Source organism: Stegastes partitus, unplaced genomic scaffold (assembly GCF_000690725.1).
Source record: "Stegastes partitus isolate 25-593 unplaced genomic scaffold, Stegastes_partitus-1.0.2 Scaffold1383, whole genome shotgun sequence".
NCBI lineage: Eukaryota > Metazoa > Chordata > Actinopteri > Pomacentridae > Stegastes > Stegastes partitus.
The window spans coordinates 135,953-153,902 of NW_007579114.1; the positions used below are offsets into that span (position 1 = coordinate 135,953).

Sequence of the window (17,950 nt, forward strand, 5' to 3'; positions counted from 1 at the left end):
GTGCCCTCCATCTGTTTTCATTATAGCTCAAATGCTTAATATACGTATAAAACTCTCATTCATTCCAAGCCCATCACGGTTCCATACATTTCATATCTCTTAATGGCTAAATGCAGATCTATAAAGTCTCTCACAGCAGCATCCTTGATATCGATTTTGAAAGAACGCCAGAATGTGGAACACCGTCTGAGTGAATAAAATCCATTCAGTTGATAAACATGTGGCACGCAGTGCATAAAGCAGACAACACAGGGGGAGGGGTCCTGGACCAGCCAAATCAACTTAACTTGGAACACGTAACGATCGTATGAGGTCAGTCAGCTGCATCCTCAATGTGTCCAGCCAGCTAACCTCAGATGTGACACCCTCCCTGACGGAATCAGTCCAGCAGGCTGAATGAAACCACTGTGCATCTGGAGAACCTCTGGATTATCTCCAGAGCGCTGCATGCTGATGTCATCCTCTTGTGCGTAATGCGGCCTCCACCCTGACCAGATCAGATTTCATTGGAGCTCATGTTGAAGATCTTGAAGGAGAAAAATAAGCAACAAATGTGTTTGGATTTATACCGTGAATCTTTGTTTTTTTCATAAAAAATGAAAAGAAAAGTAGAAGCGGTGGTAAACGTACAGTGATTCTGAGTGACTGCTGTCATTCAGGGGTTCTCCAAAGATCTTGAAATACAGTGTCAAGCATTAACTTGCATTTTCTGAAAATTTTGTAAATTTAATTAAACAGATGAAGCCAATTTGTACAAACAATATATTTTAATAGTTGATTGAACTCAACAATGCTTTTGTTTATATAAAGTCTTTTTCTTTCTCAGTAACACAAATACTTTATGTTGACTTAACTTTACAAAAAGTTAACTTGATTTTTTCCTGCAAAGTAAAACGTAAAACACGATGCTATCACTACACTTACTATTCATCGCTTTTCTTTACTCTGTAATTCTCAAAGAAAATAGTGGCTGAGTTGCACTTTTGCTGTAATTAGATACCAGTTTAGAGAAACCAAGTACAATTTCAAGCTAATAAAATCCACAAAAGTAAGCTGCCATCACCAAAGCAGAAAGAGAAGTGGCATTAATTTAAAACAGTACTTTACTCAAACTACAGCACTGAATTCAGTCCCAGTACACTTGATTTAAAACAAAGTAGCTGAAGCAGCCTCACGGGTGTTAAATGGTTTCAACACTTGCAAATAGTAGTTCTTCTAATCTAATAAAGAACTGGCATCTGAAATAAAATTCTGTCACTGAAATAAGTTGAAAATTGACAAAAGTAATAATAAATAAAAATTTAATGAAAATCATGACAATGCTTTTGAATTGTAGTTTAACAGAAATAAACATTAAAAAATGAAGAAAACAAAACAAAACAAAACAAAACAATCATGATGGGACCTGTGCTCTAATTTGTCCGGGAGAGTTTTCTTTCTTTCTTTCTTTCTTTCTTTCTTTCTTTCTTTCTTTCTTTCTTTTTATTCTTCTTTTCAACCACAATTCAAAAGCAATGTCTTATTTCACTAAATTATAATTTAGCAAATTTTTATTTATTATGACTTTTTTTCAGTTTCTAGTTGTTTGAGTGACTTTTGTGAATTTTGCCTTTTCTTTAATGGAAGGGTACGAATACATTTGAGGACGACTGTATGCACACAACTGCAACTCTTGCACAGTGTAAACTGCATTTTAGTCTGACTATTTCTGACTTTTTTTATATTTTAGAGAATGTTCTTTGTCTTGTCGTTACTGCGCATCCTTGTGGAACACTTCCTCCAAATTCTGAGCATGTGACAAATTAAAATCCCTTAAATCTTGAACAGCTTGTGCACAAATACAACAAATGATCTGCTTGCATTTCCACCACCACGTGTACACAAACACACACATGTAGCAATTAACACAGAGCTGCCTCTTTGAGCCGCACCAGAGGGAGGGAGGCCCTGTGCGCAGCCAGGGGCCCACTTTAAGGGGCTGGGGTCGCCATGGACCCAAAGTTTGTTGTCTCCTACAATGGACTCAAAATACCACAATGCAACACAGAAAATATCATCTCCTTAGCTACGGCTTTTGGGAGCTACGCCCCGAGAAGAAGTGGGAGGCTTCCCCCTGAAAGGGCTCATTGTGGGGAGGGATGAGAGTGTGCGCGGACGGACCCCCTCCTCCTCCTCCTCCTGCTCCTCCTGCGCCTTAACTCAGCAGTGCGGGGATTAGGAGAGAAGCAGCTCCGCTCACTCAGCCACCGACAGACGGAGGGATTGCAATAAGCGTGAATCATGCTCGTCGTCACTACTACCGGCTGGGAGTGGAGCCGAAATTGTGCAAGATACGGATAACAGCTTTTTTGGAGAGCTCCGTTGCGCACCGCGTCCCGCGTCCTCCAGCTTCCTTCCCTTCCTGCTGCCGTGAACATGTTTCACCAGGAGAACCGCTGCTGCCGCCGCCGAAGCCGCCGCTCGGACCCTCTTCACCTCACATGTGTTTCATGTTGAAGAAGAAGAAGAAGAAGAAGTGACCTGGATAAACCTGTGAGGATTCAGCGAGGGGAGACAACCAAAAAAAAAAGAAAAAAAAAGAAGGGGGATATTTTCTCTTTTTTTTTTTCCTCGCCGTGCGGAGATTTTTTTTTCTCCTCAAGTGGACGAAGAAAGGAGTGAGGGGGGAGAAAAAAAAAGTTGAGAGAGGAAACATGGGGAACGCAGGGAGCATGGACCAGCACACTGATTTCAGGGGACACAACATGCCCCTGAAGCTGCCCATGCCGGACCCAGGTGAACTGGAGGAGAGATTTGCAATCGTTTTGGTGAGTTTGAAAAAAAAAAAAAGTGCTTTTGGTGCGTCTTTGTTCCCTCCATGCTCCAGCGTCCTGGGACGGGACAGCTGTGTGTGTAGGTTGGACCTCTGTTTGTCCAGCACGCCTGATCCTTTTCTTTGTTGTTAGGAAGAAGGAAAAAAGGGGGGCATCCACAATAATAATAAAAAGAAGTGTCAGAGAGGTGCATCTGTTGCTGTTGCACCAGAACAAGTTTCTCATTCATAACTCTGATCTGAATCTGAACTTTATCCCACTTAAAACTAAAATGAATCCCATTTTCTGCCCCAAACACAACATCTGTCCTGTGATCTCTCAGCTTCTGTAAGTTTCCCAACACCTGCAGTCCTAACACGGCAAATTATTGCTTTTATGACCATCTTCTTTTATGACCACATGCTGGCTCACTACTGAAGCCCCCATCGAAACATCTGTCACATCATAAAGTGTCTGTCAACAATGATGTTACCTGGGACTGCCTGAACATTCTTGTTTTTTTGTTCCTTCAGGCTTTAAAGTGCAGAAAGTGATGCAGAACTTTAACATGAAGTTTCCTTTGGTCACACGTGTGCACACAAACCCTCCATCTTCTCATGTGCTGCAACACTTTTTATCATTCCAGCCACAAACTGTGCATAACAAATAACTTTTTGCTTTCCAGCACGCCGCTCCCCGCTCGGCGAATAAAGACCTGCACAGCAGAACAGTGAGGTGAAATGTGAGAGCTGGCAGAATGTGGGTCAAACGTGATTGTCGCCTGGCCCAGTGCTCTCATATACACACTGCTGGCTGCTCCAGAGGAGGAATTTGACTTCTTGAGCAAGCCGGTTCTTACGTCTGCGTGTTTGTAAACTTGGAGACTTAAGGAGGAGGGCAAAGGTTTCATTATATGGCTTTTTTTAAAATTCTGTGACAGAGCAGGATTTTATTTTATAGCCCGTAAGCCCATTATAAAAAGCGGATCAAGCCGAGGTGGAAGTCACATCATTGTGTGCCACGGCGTCGTGTTGGGGTGTGATTGCTGCTTGTCAGCCTCGGATGAATCCCTCGCTGCAGCAGACTTTGGGGGTGAGAGAGGTTTGACGTCACAGCGCTCAGGGATTTCTTCCTAATCACATCAGGAGTCACCTACTTCCTATATTTTCTGAGAGCTCGCCCCCTCCTCGTCACATGTGCGTTCATAAAACGATCCATCCACTTTGGTTTACGACCCTCATTATGCTTTCCAGAAAATAAATCTTACCTGTCCAAATGGAGGATTTCCTGGGCTGGCTGTCAGAAAAGCCGATCCTTATAGCATGTCAGGAACTCCCCTCCTCTCCTCCCTGCTGCCAGCATGATGTCTCAGCTCTTGGCGGGATGGAAGCCCTCCAGCATTAGGAGAATTTAGTGCTATAATCACAGCATTTACTGTTATTTACTGCCATTTAAACCTTAATGTGTCTCAGCCGGGGCTGATGGCGGTCGGCTCCGTCGAGTGGCGACTCTGATGACCCCACTTCAGCTTGAGCAGCAGATGATTGGGATGATACTTCTCAGTGCTGTTTGTATGCTAACATATGATGAGTCAAGGTTTAAGTGTGCTTGGCTGCTGATCAACGGTCCTTTTACCTCCTTGTTAATCATCTCCTTGTCACTAAAACACCTACAATGGTTTATTAATCCATTTGCTCCTTTATCAGTCACTGTATTCAGGTGTCATACTTCACTCTTTCCTTATCGTATAGTTTTGATCAAAGAGCAGGAGGACTGTTTACTCTACGCTCTTAATAGGTTTGATCAACAGGCAAGTCCTGGATCACAGTAAGGAACCGGTTTTTGGATTAAAGGCTTGCTCGACCACATTCAAGCGGTCGCCCCGAAATTTCTTATCAAGGACGTGCAGTGTTTGAATTTCCACGCTGTGTGATGTGAAAAGGCTCCTTTCAAACACTGACTCATGACTCCCGTCATCTGAGCGGACCACATCTGTGTGTAACCACACGTATAATATAAAGCTGCAGAAAGAATTTATATAGCTGTGCAAGTAATATCGGCCTGTGATGTACAGAAATAGGCTCCATGGTGTTCTATGAAACTATTCAGCCGGCGTCAGATGTTCCAGGATCGTGTGAAGCTTTGCAGATGCACCGAGTGGGGAAGTTTTTTTTGCCAATTTGCAACCGAATACACCGTCAGACTCGATGAAGAATGTAGTTTGGTTGAAGTTTAGAATTTCCTTTTATACACAAATGCACATTATAGCTCCTGCTGCTTGCTGGAAACAGTAAAAAGTGGAACTCTGCACTAGGAAATACCCTCTTTGCCATTTCCATGTTTTCTTTTAAACGTTCTTGCCTTTTCGTAGGAACACTTGTGTTTAGAAGTTTAAACCAAAAGCAGCGTGCATTTCCAAATAATGTCAACTTAACACGTCGGGGTAATTTAACAGCTCCTTGAAAGTGAGTTAAATTTTAACCCACCTCACTTGGATAAGGTTGTGTTTGGTATCACTGTGTGCTCCAGTGGTTTACTGCCAGCTGACTCTGCAGTTTCTGCTAAATGAAAAGCTCCCATTGAAGTGTCAGTCTCTTGAATCCCTGGAGCCCAGTCCTGGTCTTTGAAATGGCTAATTGTAATATCAGTCCTCTGCCATGATGGGAGTTGCTGATTCACATGCGACCGTGAAGTTAGACGGAGATTAAATATTCATTGTTTAAAGTATTGAAGGAGGGTAGATTTCCTGTCTGGAAATGTATTAACTTTTTTGATTTGACTGTGCTTCTCTCTGTGTCCGGTTACTCTTGGAAGCCTCCTCGCCTCTCTCGGTTTTGGTGACACATTTATCCTGCAGATGGGTTGCACATGATCGTGAGCTAGCCCTTTCGATGTTTACTCTGCACGAGCACAACGCCGCTATCCCAGTGAACTTATCTCATCGCTGGCCGTCTCAGCGTCCCAGCGGATCAGTTTTTCTCCGCACTTATTGCCTAATCAATCCAATGTGATTCAGACGACTATTACAGGGTGTGAGCAAAGCTTTTAGTTGTGCTTTTGGTCGATAAGTGCACAATAGCTGAAAGCATGTGAGATGACTGCAATCCATCTCCGTGAGTCACATGTACAGTATTTGGGAGCCTATATGCTTCACACCGAACCAAAGGAAAATGACTCCGTGTAGCAGGAATGCAGCTCAGGCCTCATGTCTGCTCCTCTGCCTCAGCTCGACCGCAGAGCTGACGTCAAATTAAATCGTAGCCACATCCAGGGTAGCGTCCGCTCGAATCTCAGGGCCTTTGCCGAGTATCATGACTGCTGTCAGGGAGGCAGAGAAGTTTACAGCCAGTACTTGTTTAAATGCCATATGGGAGACTACAGGCTTAGCTGTTGTTGTTGCTGCTCTTCTCAATAGTCTGCCCAGATTACATCTAAGCTGCTTTGTTTAAATGCTGCCGAAGCGCCGCGAGCTGCTGTTATTTGTGCCGGGAGGTACTGCATCTGAAATCTACTCCCCAGATTAATCACAAGAGTAGCCTTCATGTTTAACTGAAGTCTAATTTGTCACATTGACAGGTTCACTCCAGAGTGGGTGTGCAGGTTTTTTTTTTTTAACCTGCACTCTTCTTCAAGTTTCAGCTTCTCCACATAAATGAATTGGGTTCTGAAATTCAGGCTGAAGGTGAATTTAAAGTTCCATTAATCAAAGCAGTGATATGAACAAAAATAAGTGTAAAGTGTGAAGCATCAGTCACGCTGACAGATACACAGAGAATTATGACACAGTTCCCTCCTAATTTAATTGAACTTTTTTTTTTTTAAACTTTCAGGTAATTGTTTTGGTTTCATGGCTCGCACATTTGAGTTCAGTCCCACAGCTCACACCTACCTCATTTTTCACTCCCATCAGGCAGCGGTTTTAAGCCACGGTGACCTACCTGCTCGGCACCTCGTGGTACACAGGGTCGGTTAGTGACTGGCTGCCGAGCATCGTGCAGAGAAAAGAGATCGAATCTGGGATTTGCATGCATCAAAATGAACGTATTGTGTTGTTTTACGTGGTCACGGTTTGACAAAAGTGATTGTAATGCTCAGCTTGTGGAGTTTTGTTTCTTTAATCTGTTGCTTATCTGTATTTTCGTGAACAACTGCAGGAAAATGAAAAGCTGTTAAATCAAGTCGGATAGTTCTGGCTCTCTGTTGCCATGTCATCCACCATGTGAAGACACGACCATCTCATACTCTCCTGCATGGAACCCAGGAAGTGACTAAGCTAACCTTTTGAGTTTTTTTCCATGTCGACTCTTCTTCATTAAAAAGCAGAACAATGGGTATTGTCTGAGGCGCAGAGGGTGAACAGTGGCTGAATCCTGTGCATCAGGCCCGCGGAACAGAGCCGCTCTTTATTCTGTGGGGAGCCCAAGACGGAGCCTGGCACTGGACCCAGACCCGGCAGGCTGCGAGAGGCCACCGCACATACCCATGTGTGTGTGTGTGTGTGTGTGTGTGCTTGTGTATGTGCATGTGTGTTTCTGCTGTGTTGGATCCCCAGGATGCTCCCTCACCAATTAGCCGTAACAGAGTTGAGCATGAAATGCTTGGGGAGCAATGAGATCCGGCAGCCAGTGTTCTGGCCTTTGCGGCCTCTCGGAGGGGATGTGAGGTGCTGCGGTGTAAAGCGATAATGTGCTGCTCGAAACCCCGAAGCATAGCCCGGAGGCATCTCGCCTGGTTGGCAGAGGGTCAGCTGATTATGTGGGAACAGGTCTCCGGGCTGTGTGCAGGCACCGCTCAGCTGAAACCGCCGAGGCTTCCATCAGTATTGTCGCTTTCAGTTCAGTTTTGACTCCTGCACATTTGGGGATTTCGCTTCCTGCTGTGCTGTGTGGGTGGCAAACGAGACAACACAGAATTCGGAGGATTCTGAAAACCTTTCAGTGGAATTTCAGTACGATCATGTCTAGTCACAACAGTTTCGACCTTTGTTTCAGGTGCAGAATTAACCGAGTCCTAGATGTCCGGTTACAGAATAACGACAGAGATTTTAGTTTGACTGAAATGTTGAATTCCAGCTTCTGACTGTGTTGCAAGAAAGGTTTCCTGGCAGTTTTAACATGAACCTAATTATGTTTAGACTTGGCTGTAATTAACTGTAGTTCTTCCTGCATGCGGAGCAGGTGTACGGTAATGAAGGCTGGAAAAGGCTAGTCCGGTTCTTTCATGTGGGGTCGCAGTCCACTGCCAGTGTTGTCCAGCAGAACCGGTCCAAGGCTCGCACAAAAGAGCCAGAGAGTCACAGCTCTGTGGAGAAGTGCATTATGGTCAGGATCTGTCCAGGCTCCAAGGTGGCAGCTGCGCTATAAAGCGAGGCTGCTCGGCCAAAGTGCGGCACAAGAGTGGGCGTTTTGTTATGAACTCTTAAGAATCGGTTGATGTTCACGGTGTCGAGTTTTTAATCAGTAACAAAGTCCGGCGAAGCCCTCGCACGTCTGTGTCACTGTGACACATCGGGCGGCGTGTTGTGGCGGGAGGCTCGGCTTTGTCTTGTGGCATTGAGATAGTTTTTGTGGTTGTTTTAGGGGCACTGATGTTATTTTGTGTGTTTACAGTCTGATGTTGAATCACAGAATTATCACAATGGTTTCATCTGTTAGCTCATTTAACAGCACCATGGAGCTGAGTAAAGTGGTTCTGAAAGTGGAACTGAGAGGACTCTGACATTTCACTAAAACATGTTGCCCTTCTTTGAACTTTTTTTTTTTACATTTTTGTACAAAACCTGCAACTCCACATGTAGGAAACCGTTTTAGCGCAGAGCTCAGCACCACATCCTCGGCTGTAATTTGCACACTAATACTTTGGTTGTCGAAACGGCTCAGAGGTTTGCTTGAACATGGGCTCATTTCTTTTTAAGCTTTTTCCTCTTGAATGGTTTTTCTTGAGACATATGCTGCGTTTGAAGCTGCCAGAGTCAAAAAGGCAGGTTTTGTCGGGTAACGACTTGCCAGAATTAACATCTGCAGCGCAGAATGGGAGGTCCTGTTGCATTTGAATGTACCGGGCGCTCATTGCTGGGGCTTGATATAGGCCCCGTCAGACCTTGAGACAATGCAGCAGTCTGCTGTTTTTAGGCTTTATTGGAGAGAAGATGAGCCTCTTACTCTGGACCCCTCACATAATACCAAAGCAGAGTGCCGGTAACTCGTGGGTTAGGGTTTACATTACACACGTAAAACTCAAAAGCCAAAGCAGGGACTTGACAAAATGCTCTTTTGAAATTGGCTTATTCGTTAGAGTTTTAAATTACACGGCTCTTCTTTTTCTAGTGAGTTTCAGTGAATTTTTAATGTGTCATTTCCTCTAATAATGATTTAAATGATTAGAAAAAAAGTCAGGTTAGCTTCAAAGAAAAGCCTATCATGGCTGGACACTGAGCCACAGTAGAGGACAGATGAATAGAAGTGTCAGCTAGAGAGTGAATAGGTTCACTCAGTGATGCTCAGATGCTTTGGCTTTAAATGATTTGATCCAAATTGCTCAGCCTGCAGGCGCCGTGTGCACTCCATGTCCCGCGCCTCTGCCCGGCCCAGAGCGTCGCTACTTTCAGCTGGTTTCTTTATCTTCTGCTCACATAAAGGTAATGATATAATCAGCGATCGTGCGTTTTCAAGCTCCCTTTCAGTCTCTGGGCACCTGCTGTTCAGAGGGCATCAATCATCTCATTAGAAGAAGCGACTGAACAGCCCTTTGTTATCAACTCTTGTGTGTTTGAGAGGGAAATCCCTGTGGTGAAAGAGTTAGAGTTTACTGCTGCGGTTGTATCAACAACCATCATTCTGTCAGAAATGTTATCAGGGCTGAGAGAACTGTCGTAGAAGCAGAAACCAATCCCGTCTTCCAGCTCTGGGCAGAGTCGGTACGGTGTTAACGCTGCCAAGTATGAAACGCTAGACTGTAATAATTTGATATCGCCAAACACCAGAAAAGCTTCCTGGTTTTTCACATCAGTAAAAAATGAACCTTTCAGGATGCGTGCAGATGTTTGTGACTGTTGTTAATGCTCATGCATGACAGCAGCCATCTTTTTCACTTAAGGAAATCTGTTTTCGTTTCCCGTTGCATCGTATAAATTTAAACCCAGTGCGTGTTTGCGCAACACAAAAATAACTATATATTCCTGTAGGAGTGGGACAGCCCAAACATTTTGCATTGTGACATTTTGTATTGAGTCTGGTTTCTTTTCCTCATTGTTTTAGATACTTCAGATTCATTGTGTTGTGTTGGAGCTGGAACACGGGCTCCACCTCGGCCCAGACACTTTCGCAACCTCACAACATCTGGTCTGGCCGGAGCTCCTCTGTGTTCATGTATCACTTGTTTTATTTGGATAACTTCCTGCTGCTGCTCCAAACCACCTCCACAATGTTTCCGGAATTTGGATAACATCCAGCACCGGAGCCAAAGTGATTTTACCCACAATGTAAACACTGCGCTCGTTCTTTTTTTTTGCAGCATACTGTATATTTGCCCGCAACACAGCCAGAAATGTTCTGGGTATTTAAATGTCATCCCTTAAGGAATATATATTTTAAAAAGAAGCTATCAGACGGAGCAGCTTGGCGTCACACTCATATTTTAAGATTGTACACAGAGGAAGTTAAATCTGAATCCTCCCACTTGCAGCTGTTGCAGTGTGTGTGTGTGTGTGTGTGTGTGTGTGGCAGCTGATTTCACCTTGTCATTAATCATATGGGATGTTAGAGGTACGGCTTGCTGAAGGCACATTTTAGATAATAGTGTGGACAAAAAATCCCACCAATGTTGTGAAGTCCTTCTAAGCCAGTGCAGCCTCTTGTTAGTGAATCCATAAAACAGTCGCTGAGGTAAAATGTCAGAGGAATGTGGAGAAATGAGACGCACAAACATTCAAACCCACCATTCGGTCGAGGCGCATTCCACCGAACAGCTTCGCAAACACAAACCGCCGGGTCGGGGGGGTGTCCTGGGGATTACAAAGCTAATCTGAGGACAGACAGGGGACACCTGTGCCCCCAAAGAACGCCAAGGATTACGAATCCACGCTGCGCTAATGAGGGGAGGACAGCTCGGTTTGGAGAGCACATGCCTCGGGGCCGGCCGACTCCTTTCTCCCTTAAGGAGACACTTATCCCCCGACAACCTCCGCTGCGAATATGACAGAATTTGATTCTCGTATGCCGGAGCTGCAGGGCTCCTCCGCCTCCCTGAAGGATAAACAAGAGGAAGAACCGACGTGTAACATTTCTGTGCAGTGTGCAGTCATGTAATGGTACACCTGGGGACGTGTTTTACATTTCCAGCATGCAATGCGGCGCTAACCTCGTTCTAAATGTGCCTGAAAAACATTAAAACACCCCCAGTGGCTGATGAATCAAGTATTAGCAGAGAACACGACAGCATCCAGTCATTTCCGGAGTATTGAGCAACTTCTGAATATCTGTTATGACTAGCTAGTTAATAACTGATGGAATCGGAGGTCTTCTTGTTGTGGCACGCAGCGCGGCGTCTTGTGTGCTCATTTAAAAACACAGCGAGAGGTTTTGAAGATCAGAAATTAATTAGAGGTTGGAACATCGCTTTGAATGATGCAAAAGGGTCGGTTACAACACAGCGACACGCCTTCTGTCGAGGTCATTCGCTTGTTTTTTTGTTTTTTTTTTTGCCTCGGGTCATTTTGCTCACAAGAGCTGAGAAAACAGTTTCGGGTGATTCGGATTGAACGATGCTGCATCCGTCAGCTCGATGGGAATGATTGGAGTTCTCTTTGATTGCGGTGCATTAGCAGGGAAAAAGGTAGAGAGGCGGAAGAGAGAGGAGAGCGAGGGCGTGACTCAAACTCACAATCCCAGAGGACAAGTCAATTACTGCTCTCAAAGATATCTGAGAGGATGCTGAGTGGCTGAGAGGTGCGGCTCTGCACGCTGTCGGCAGTTTGCCTCTTGTTGTTGTGTACAAGAGGAACATTTTAGGAAGTGAGCACAGAGGAGCGCTGGCCTTGGGTGGATGTTTTCATAAACAAAGTGAGGTTTTCTTACCAGGCTGTCGAAGAAGCCTTCTCAGTTGTCTCGATCTTAATTCTTTGCTTTAACTCAAGTTGAAATTTCATCTGTGTGTGAGATCACAGCAGGCAGAATTCCTCAATAGTCAAGTGATTAGTGTTTAGTTATTACAGAAAACATAACTGCTTGTCAATACTTCATGTTAAGTTTGTGGTGAAGCACTTTGTGTCATGAATTAATGAAGATTTCATCATTTACAAGAGATCCGACATTTAAAAAACATACATTTCTTGCAATATATTCAGGTACATGCTTTGCTTTTGCGTGTTTATTTAGTTTTTCTATCATATTTAAAAGTCTGTTGGGATAAATACCCATATCTAATAATAAAATCCTCCCACCTGATCAGAATCAAAACTTCTCAGGTCGGTTTGCTCATCCAGGCGTGTGAGATAATTCATGTTGGGCTCATCCCGATTTAAATGGTTGCCTTGTCAGTTTTGTCAACATCTTTTCACAGGCTGACCAACGGAGGCCGGCCCTTCATGTGGGCTGTGTGTTTGCTTTTCTAGCCAGCTGTGCTGTGAAGGCTGTGCCTCTGCAGACCTCCTGGACGGCGGTGGGTGGTTGGTGGGCTTTGGGCCAGCTGTCTATTTTTACTCCTTTTATGACTCAGGCTGACTAATGAGAGGATACAAGGATGCTAATAAGTTCTGTCTATCTTTATGGACCTTAAGACCTGAAAGGACTTAAGCGATGACCTGAGTTAATGTTAGCAGCGTCTGTTGAAGTTGAGCTGATGTACTTTCCTCATTTGACTGGCCCACTGTGGCGTACTTGAGCGCTGGTGGTGTTGTGAGATTTGCTGTCAGTTATGAGGAAAGCAATATATAGGGTTCACGTTCAAGCTAAAGCTCTCGGCTTTTTTCGCCAAGGCGTTCGCTCACAAGCGGTGCAGATGCGGGACAGCTGCTTTGGAAATGAAATGTGAGTTTGGCAGCATGAAGTGAGGCTGGAGAGCGTTGAAACCCCACATTTCACAGAGAGGGGTTGGTCATCCAGCACTGAAAATTCCACAATTTTCCCCCCTGTCATTTTCATTCTGTTGCTGTGTGGAGATCTGGAGTTTCTCATGCTTTGTCAGTGTCTCCCACTATGTTTGATTCTCGTGTAATTGTGTTTTTTTTTGCTTTATTATATGATTTGGATGACACTCGTTTCGTCGAGATTTGAAACGTTTTACTGTCGGGGTATAAAACCTCCATGCAGCTGACTTAATGATGGGTTGTAACAGTAGTTATCATCTGATGTGTGGCCTGTCTTTACCGTTTTTATGCTTGTTTACCCAGTTTATGTGAGAGTATAACATGCTTTTTATGATCCATGTATCAGATTCGTCATGGGGATCAGTTGCACCATGTGATCTTTATGGCACGTGTCGTCTCCGCCTCAAAGCTGATCCTTTAATTAATGTGGGATTTACTAATGAGTCAATTTTAGGCTTGTGTGGGTTCATCGGGGTGGTCTGCCGGTCAGGTGTTGGTGAAAATCTGGCCCGGCCCTCCTCGACGGCACCCCATTAATAAAACAGATGCACAGATAGCGCGGTTGTAGACATGGGGTAACCTGACCCCAGCGAGCTGAGTGCCTGTCACAGCTCATTAGCATCGGGATGAAATGAAGGCTGGTAGAAGTGGTTCTTTTGCTTTAGTTGGAGCCTCACCAAGCAGGAAGCCCACAGTTCAGTGCACCCACAGCGACTCAGCAAACCAACCCAACCACCCAGGCCAATGGTTCTCTTACATCCAAACACAACAAAGCACAAGTCTTGGAGTCATGGTTTCGCCTCCTTTAGTTTTGAGGGCTGCCACCATCTACGAAATGTGTAACACGGTAAAGCTGCTAGAGGTTTTCTGTCACTTACCGTCTACCCTGGTGTCAGATTGTGTTTTAATGTGTTTAGGGAAGGAAAGCGGGTACAGAATCTAGTCATCTGGTTAGCAGCCAGATTGAGCCAATAGAGCCCCTCTGACTCCCAATACCCCGCAGTCAGCACAGCGGCGATCAGTCGGCTCGCAACTCCTCCTGAATACTAATTTGATTTCCTGCTCGCTGTTGTAGAAGACTCTGTGTGGGCTACAACCTGCGTTTCTACCAGATACAACTTAACCATTGTGCTGGAAATTGATTTTTTTGTGCATCTAGAGACGCCGGAACTGTACTCTTATATCAGGATTCCAATGCATCTCGCAGGTTTATTGGCACTCGTGTGAAAGAAATCAATCCGGTTCTGTTTAGGAAAGAAAACAGATGTAGATGCAGACAATAATATAATGAGTGTAGTGGAATAATCAGTTAGCGCTAAAGTAGGTAAACTGCTAAAGTTTTTACATAGGAGGATAAGAGGATCTGTACAAGGCTGTAGTCTTTACATTATACTGAAAAAATAAACTTGTTGGACCAACTTAAATGAATTCCATCAGTTGGTGACACAATTAAATAAAGTTTATTCAAATTAACGAGTAACATTATAGCCACAGATGAGCAATACTGCAACTTAATTTCGGGAAAATCAACTTAAAGTTTCTAATTTTTCCAACTTAACTCTATTCTGTAACATAGAAAGCACGGTTTTGTCATTAAACTCGCCGTTCTTTCCTTTTTCTTCACTCTGTAATTGAAGAAAAATAGCAGTTGCAGCAGAACAATTAAAGAAACGAGCACTTTCTCTTCAATTCAAATACAAGTTTAAAGGGACTATAGGTAATTTCAAGCTGATAGAATCCGCAAACCGCCTTCGCCAAAGCAAGAAAGGAACAAGAAGCTCTTCTTTAATTTAACTACAGCTCAAATACATCTTGCAGCGTAGTCTTCCTGCACATAGTGAAAACAAAGATGTATATATACGCCTCCTGAGATGCTCTCTGCATTGATTTTCTCTTACAAATTCACTCTAAAACACTTGTATACGTCTGTAACCTTGCGATATTATAATATACAGCATTTCAAAATAAAACATTACTCACAAGTAACACAACAAAACAAGCTCTAGTTGGGGATCAGACTCCTCCATCAATTACTCGCTCATGGAAATAGGTCCGATCTCAGGATATTCCTCATCCATCTTCCTCTCACTCCCCCTCCGAGCTGGAAAAAGTGGAGGCTGAGCGCTGAACACACTCTGATAGATGATCGCGACGGAAAAAGAACCCCAAGCTAAGCGGCGGATGCTGGCTGTATTTCCCCCCCATTTTTTTTTTTTTTTCTCAGCAGTGGAAAACTTTCTCCCCAAACCATTTATTATACCTTTTATGTCTGAAAGCTGCAGATGAAACATTTGGCCTTGATTTGACAGCTTTTGTCTGCACACATCTATAATATTTTCACGTTTTTTTTCTGTCTCTGGACTTTTTACCTGTAAGAAGTGGTCCTCTAACCAATCTGCATGTTTTTTGTGGCTTATATTCTGTGTAGGTTGCACGATTAAGAGCCGGTTAATTGTTTGGAGCTTTTCTAAAGCACACGAGGGCGGGGTGAATCATGCTTGTGTTGGACGGAGCAACTTTTTGGACAACTGCAGAGGTGTCAGTACATGAAGCAGATGTTGATAAAGCAAAGCGGGATAAAGGCAGGAGTTGTGCAACAGTTTCTGGATGATTGAGGCTTATTTTCAGGCAGAGAGAGAGTTCACCAACACATGGGTCGCATTAGATTTGTTTGAACAACACGCTCCTCGCAGGAAATCACGCAGCGAACGGCATCAAAGAGGGATCTCTCTCTTTTATTGCAGTCAGGTGAATGAGAGAATGAAGGAACGCTTAGAATGCTGACGGAGCATCCGTCTTTATTGTTCACACTCTCGCTCTCCGTCCCGACACAACCGGTCAGTTGTTTGGTGTTTAGTTTGGCCGCCTGCCTCTCAGAGTCAAAGTAGTAACTCAGAAAACAGGCGTAGATGTTTCTCCCTTTTTGTTTTTTGCCTCGACGTCACAGTGAACTCTCATTAAGGAGAGAACCTCCTCTTTCCCAGATGTGTTGGTCCCAGATATTTTTGTTTTTTCCTCATTAGTGACTGTCCTCTCTGCTATATTGTTGGTACCTGTATAGAAGTCAGACGTTTTAACGATGAGCCGTGTGAAGAGTGGAAGGCTTGATGTTTTAATTTTGGACCGATGGAGCAAATCTCATCACATAATGCAAATTCAGATTGTTTTGTTTTCCCCTCTGTGCAAGACACTCATATCTTTGTGATGTTTTCACTCGAAGCTCCCAGTCAAAGTGTCTCTTAGGGCTGAAACAGTCAGAAAACAATCGGCAGTCGAATTTCCTTTTATTATATAACAACATGTTTTTTTGAACTGCACGTCCAATCCTCTCAAGACCTCAGACGGCTTTGCCCTGAAATACATCTCTGATTTACTGGCCTGGTATTTGCCCTCGCGATCATCTGCAGATGGAGCCCTGCTGGTTCCTCCCAGGTCCCAGTTTCTGTGACGAAGGTCGACTTTTGCTATTGGAGCCCCTCACTATTTCTGCCGACTGACCTCTGAAGTCTCCGGCTTCTTCTAAACCCTCTTAAAAGCTTTTGGAGCAGTTTGGCATATGTTTTTATATGTACTTTTTTATTCCTTTGTATCTGATTCCTCTGTGCTCATGTCCCATGGCTTTATTCTTTTTTTGTTATTCATTATATCTGCCTATTTTGGTTTCTTTATTTATTCTTTTTTTTTGTTATGACTTTGTAGCACTGTTCAGAAAAGTGCTATATAAATAAAATGTTATTATTTTTATTTATTTGTCTATTTTCAAACTTTTAAAAATTTATTATTTAATTTATTTTATCTTTTTTTTTTTTTTTTTTTAAACAGAGGACAGGATTTGTGCAAAATACCATCAGAAACTTTCTTGTACCTACTTGACTTTTCGGTCTCCCTCTCAACTCATTTATATTGTCACAGTTTCAAACAAGAACCAAGATGTTTGGGAGGATCTCTAACAAACGTTGCTGTATGGTAACCACAAAGTCATTTTTTCAGTTCTAGTTGGACACCTGTAGTGACTCTTCCCCTTTGCTGTCAGCTATTAGAGAAATACCCAAAATGTCTTTAAAAAAGGAAGAAAGACAGCAACAGACTGGGCGTTAGTCTAGTTTCTGGATTACCCCCCAGCCAAGGATGAAGCCAGAGCAACTGTGAACTTGAAAAATAATTACCATTTTTGCATAAACTTTGCTTGGCACATTGTTTTTGTTGACCTTTCCATAATAACGTCATGCCCACTTTCACTAATGTTGCTCTTGTGATGTAGTTATTATAAGGTTGGCCACACAGAGAGAGAGCAGATCCTGCTGTTCCTTCACCTAGTTTGCAGCCTCTAAATATGTCTCTCTGGGTGCTGCAGACACCTGGATATTGTGAGTGTCTCAACGTGAGAAAAAAAAACTTGCATCTTACCCATAATGATAGATAATTCTCTGAGGTAACCTTCCCTGCTGAGTGTGTGCTTTAGAATGATATTTCATTTTCCACACCCAATTAACTTTGACCTTTTCCTCTCTTTCAGAACTCGATGAATCTTCCTCCAGACAAAGCGCGGCTCTTGCGGCAGTACGACAATGAGAAGAAATGGGAACTAATCTGCGATCAGGTGGGCATCAGTCACTCATCTTTACGATCTGATGTAGCTGCTCCACAAGTCGCACTTTATTAATTGTTGCTGCTTAATTACCAAACAGTAAAAACACAGCCATCAATCAGCCTCCTTTGCAGCCTCACACAGAACACAGAGTGATCTTATATGTGCTGTCTGAACTATCTGTCTAATCCTGGAGCAGGTCTGCCCCACTGTGTGTCACGACCACAGCACCTATGCTCCATTGCCCTGCCTTTATCCTGTAAGCCTTTCCCCATCTTTACACACTGCCCTGGCTTCCCTGGTCAAGTGGGTTAAGTGGCACAGCAGGGAGCACACATCAGTAAGCCAGTTAAAAAAACTCGGTGGCGTCAGTGCTGCATGTAGGAAATAGCAGAGGGTGCACGTTGTGCAGCGAGCTGTGGTCTGAGCGCTGCACTCAGCCCGCATCCTCCGTGCCAAAGAGTTTTTCTGCCTCTTTGAGCAGAG

The 17,950-nt window shown here is 43.8% G+C and overlaps 1 protein-coding gene across 3 annotated transcripts in view; it reads left to right on the forward strand.

Moving 5' to 3' along the window:
* Positions 1-2,178: 2,178 nt before the first annotated feature.
* fmnl2a (formin-like 2a) overlaps positions 2,179-17,950 on the forward strand; it is a 48,214-nt gene continuing 32,442 nt past the window's right edge. For all 3 annotated transcript variants that reach the window (XM_008299153.1, XM_008299154.1, XM_008299155.1), the window contains exons 1-2: positions 2,179-2,807; positions 17,393-17,476. In XM_008299153.1, coding sequence (XP_008297375.1) covers positions 2,694-2,807; positions 17,393-17,476 — 198 coding nt within the window. In that variant the 5' untranslated portion in view covers positions 2,179-2,693. The remainder of the gene's footprint in view (positions 2,808-17,392; positions 17,477-17,950) is intronic.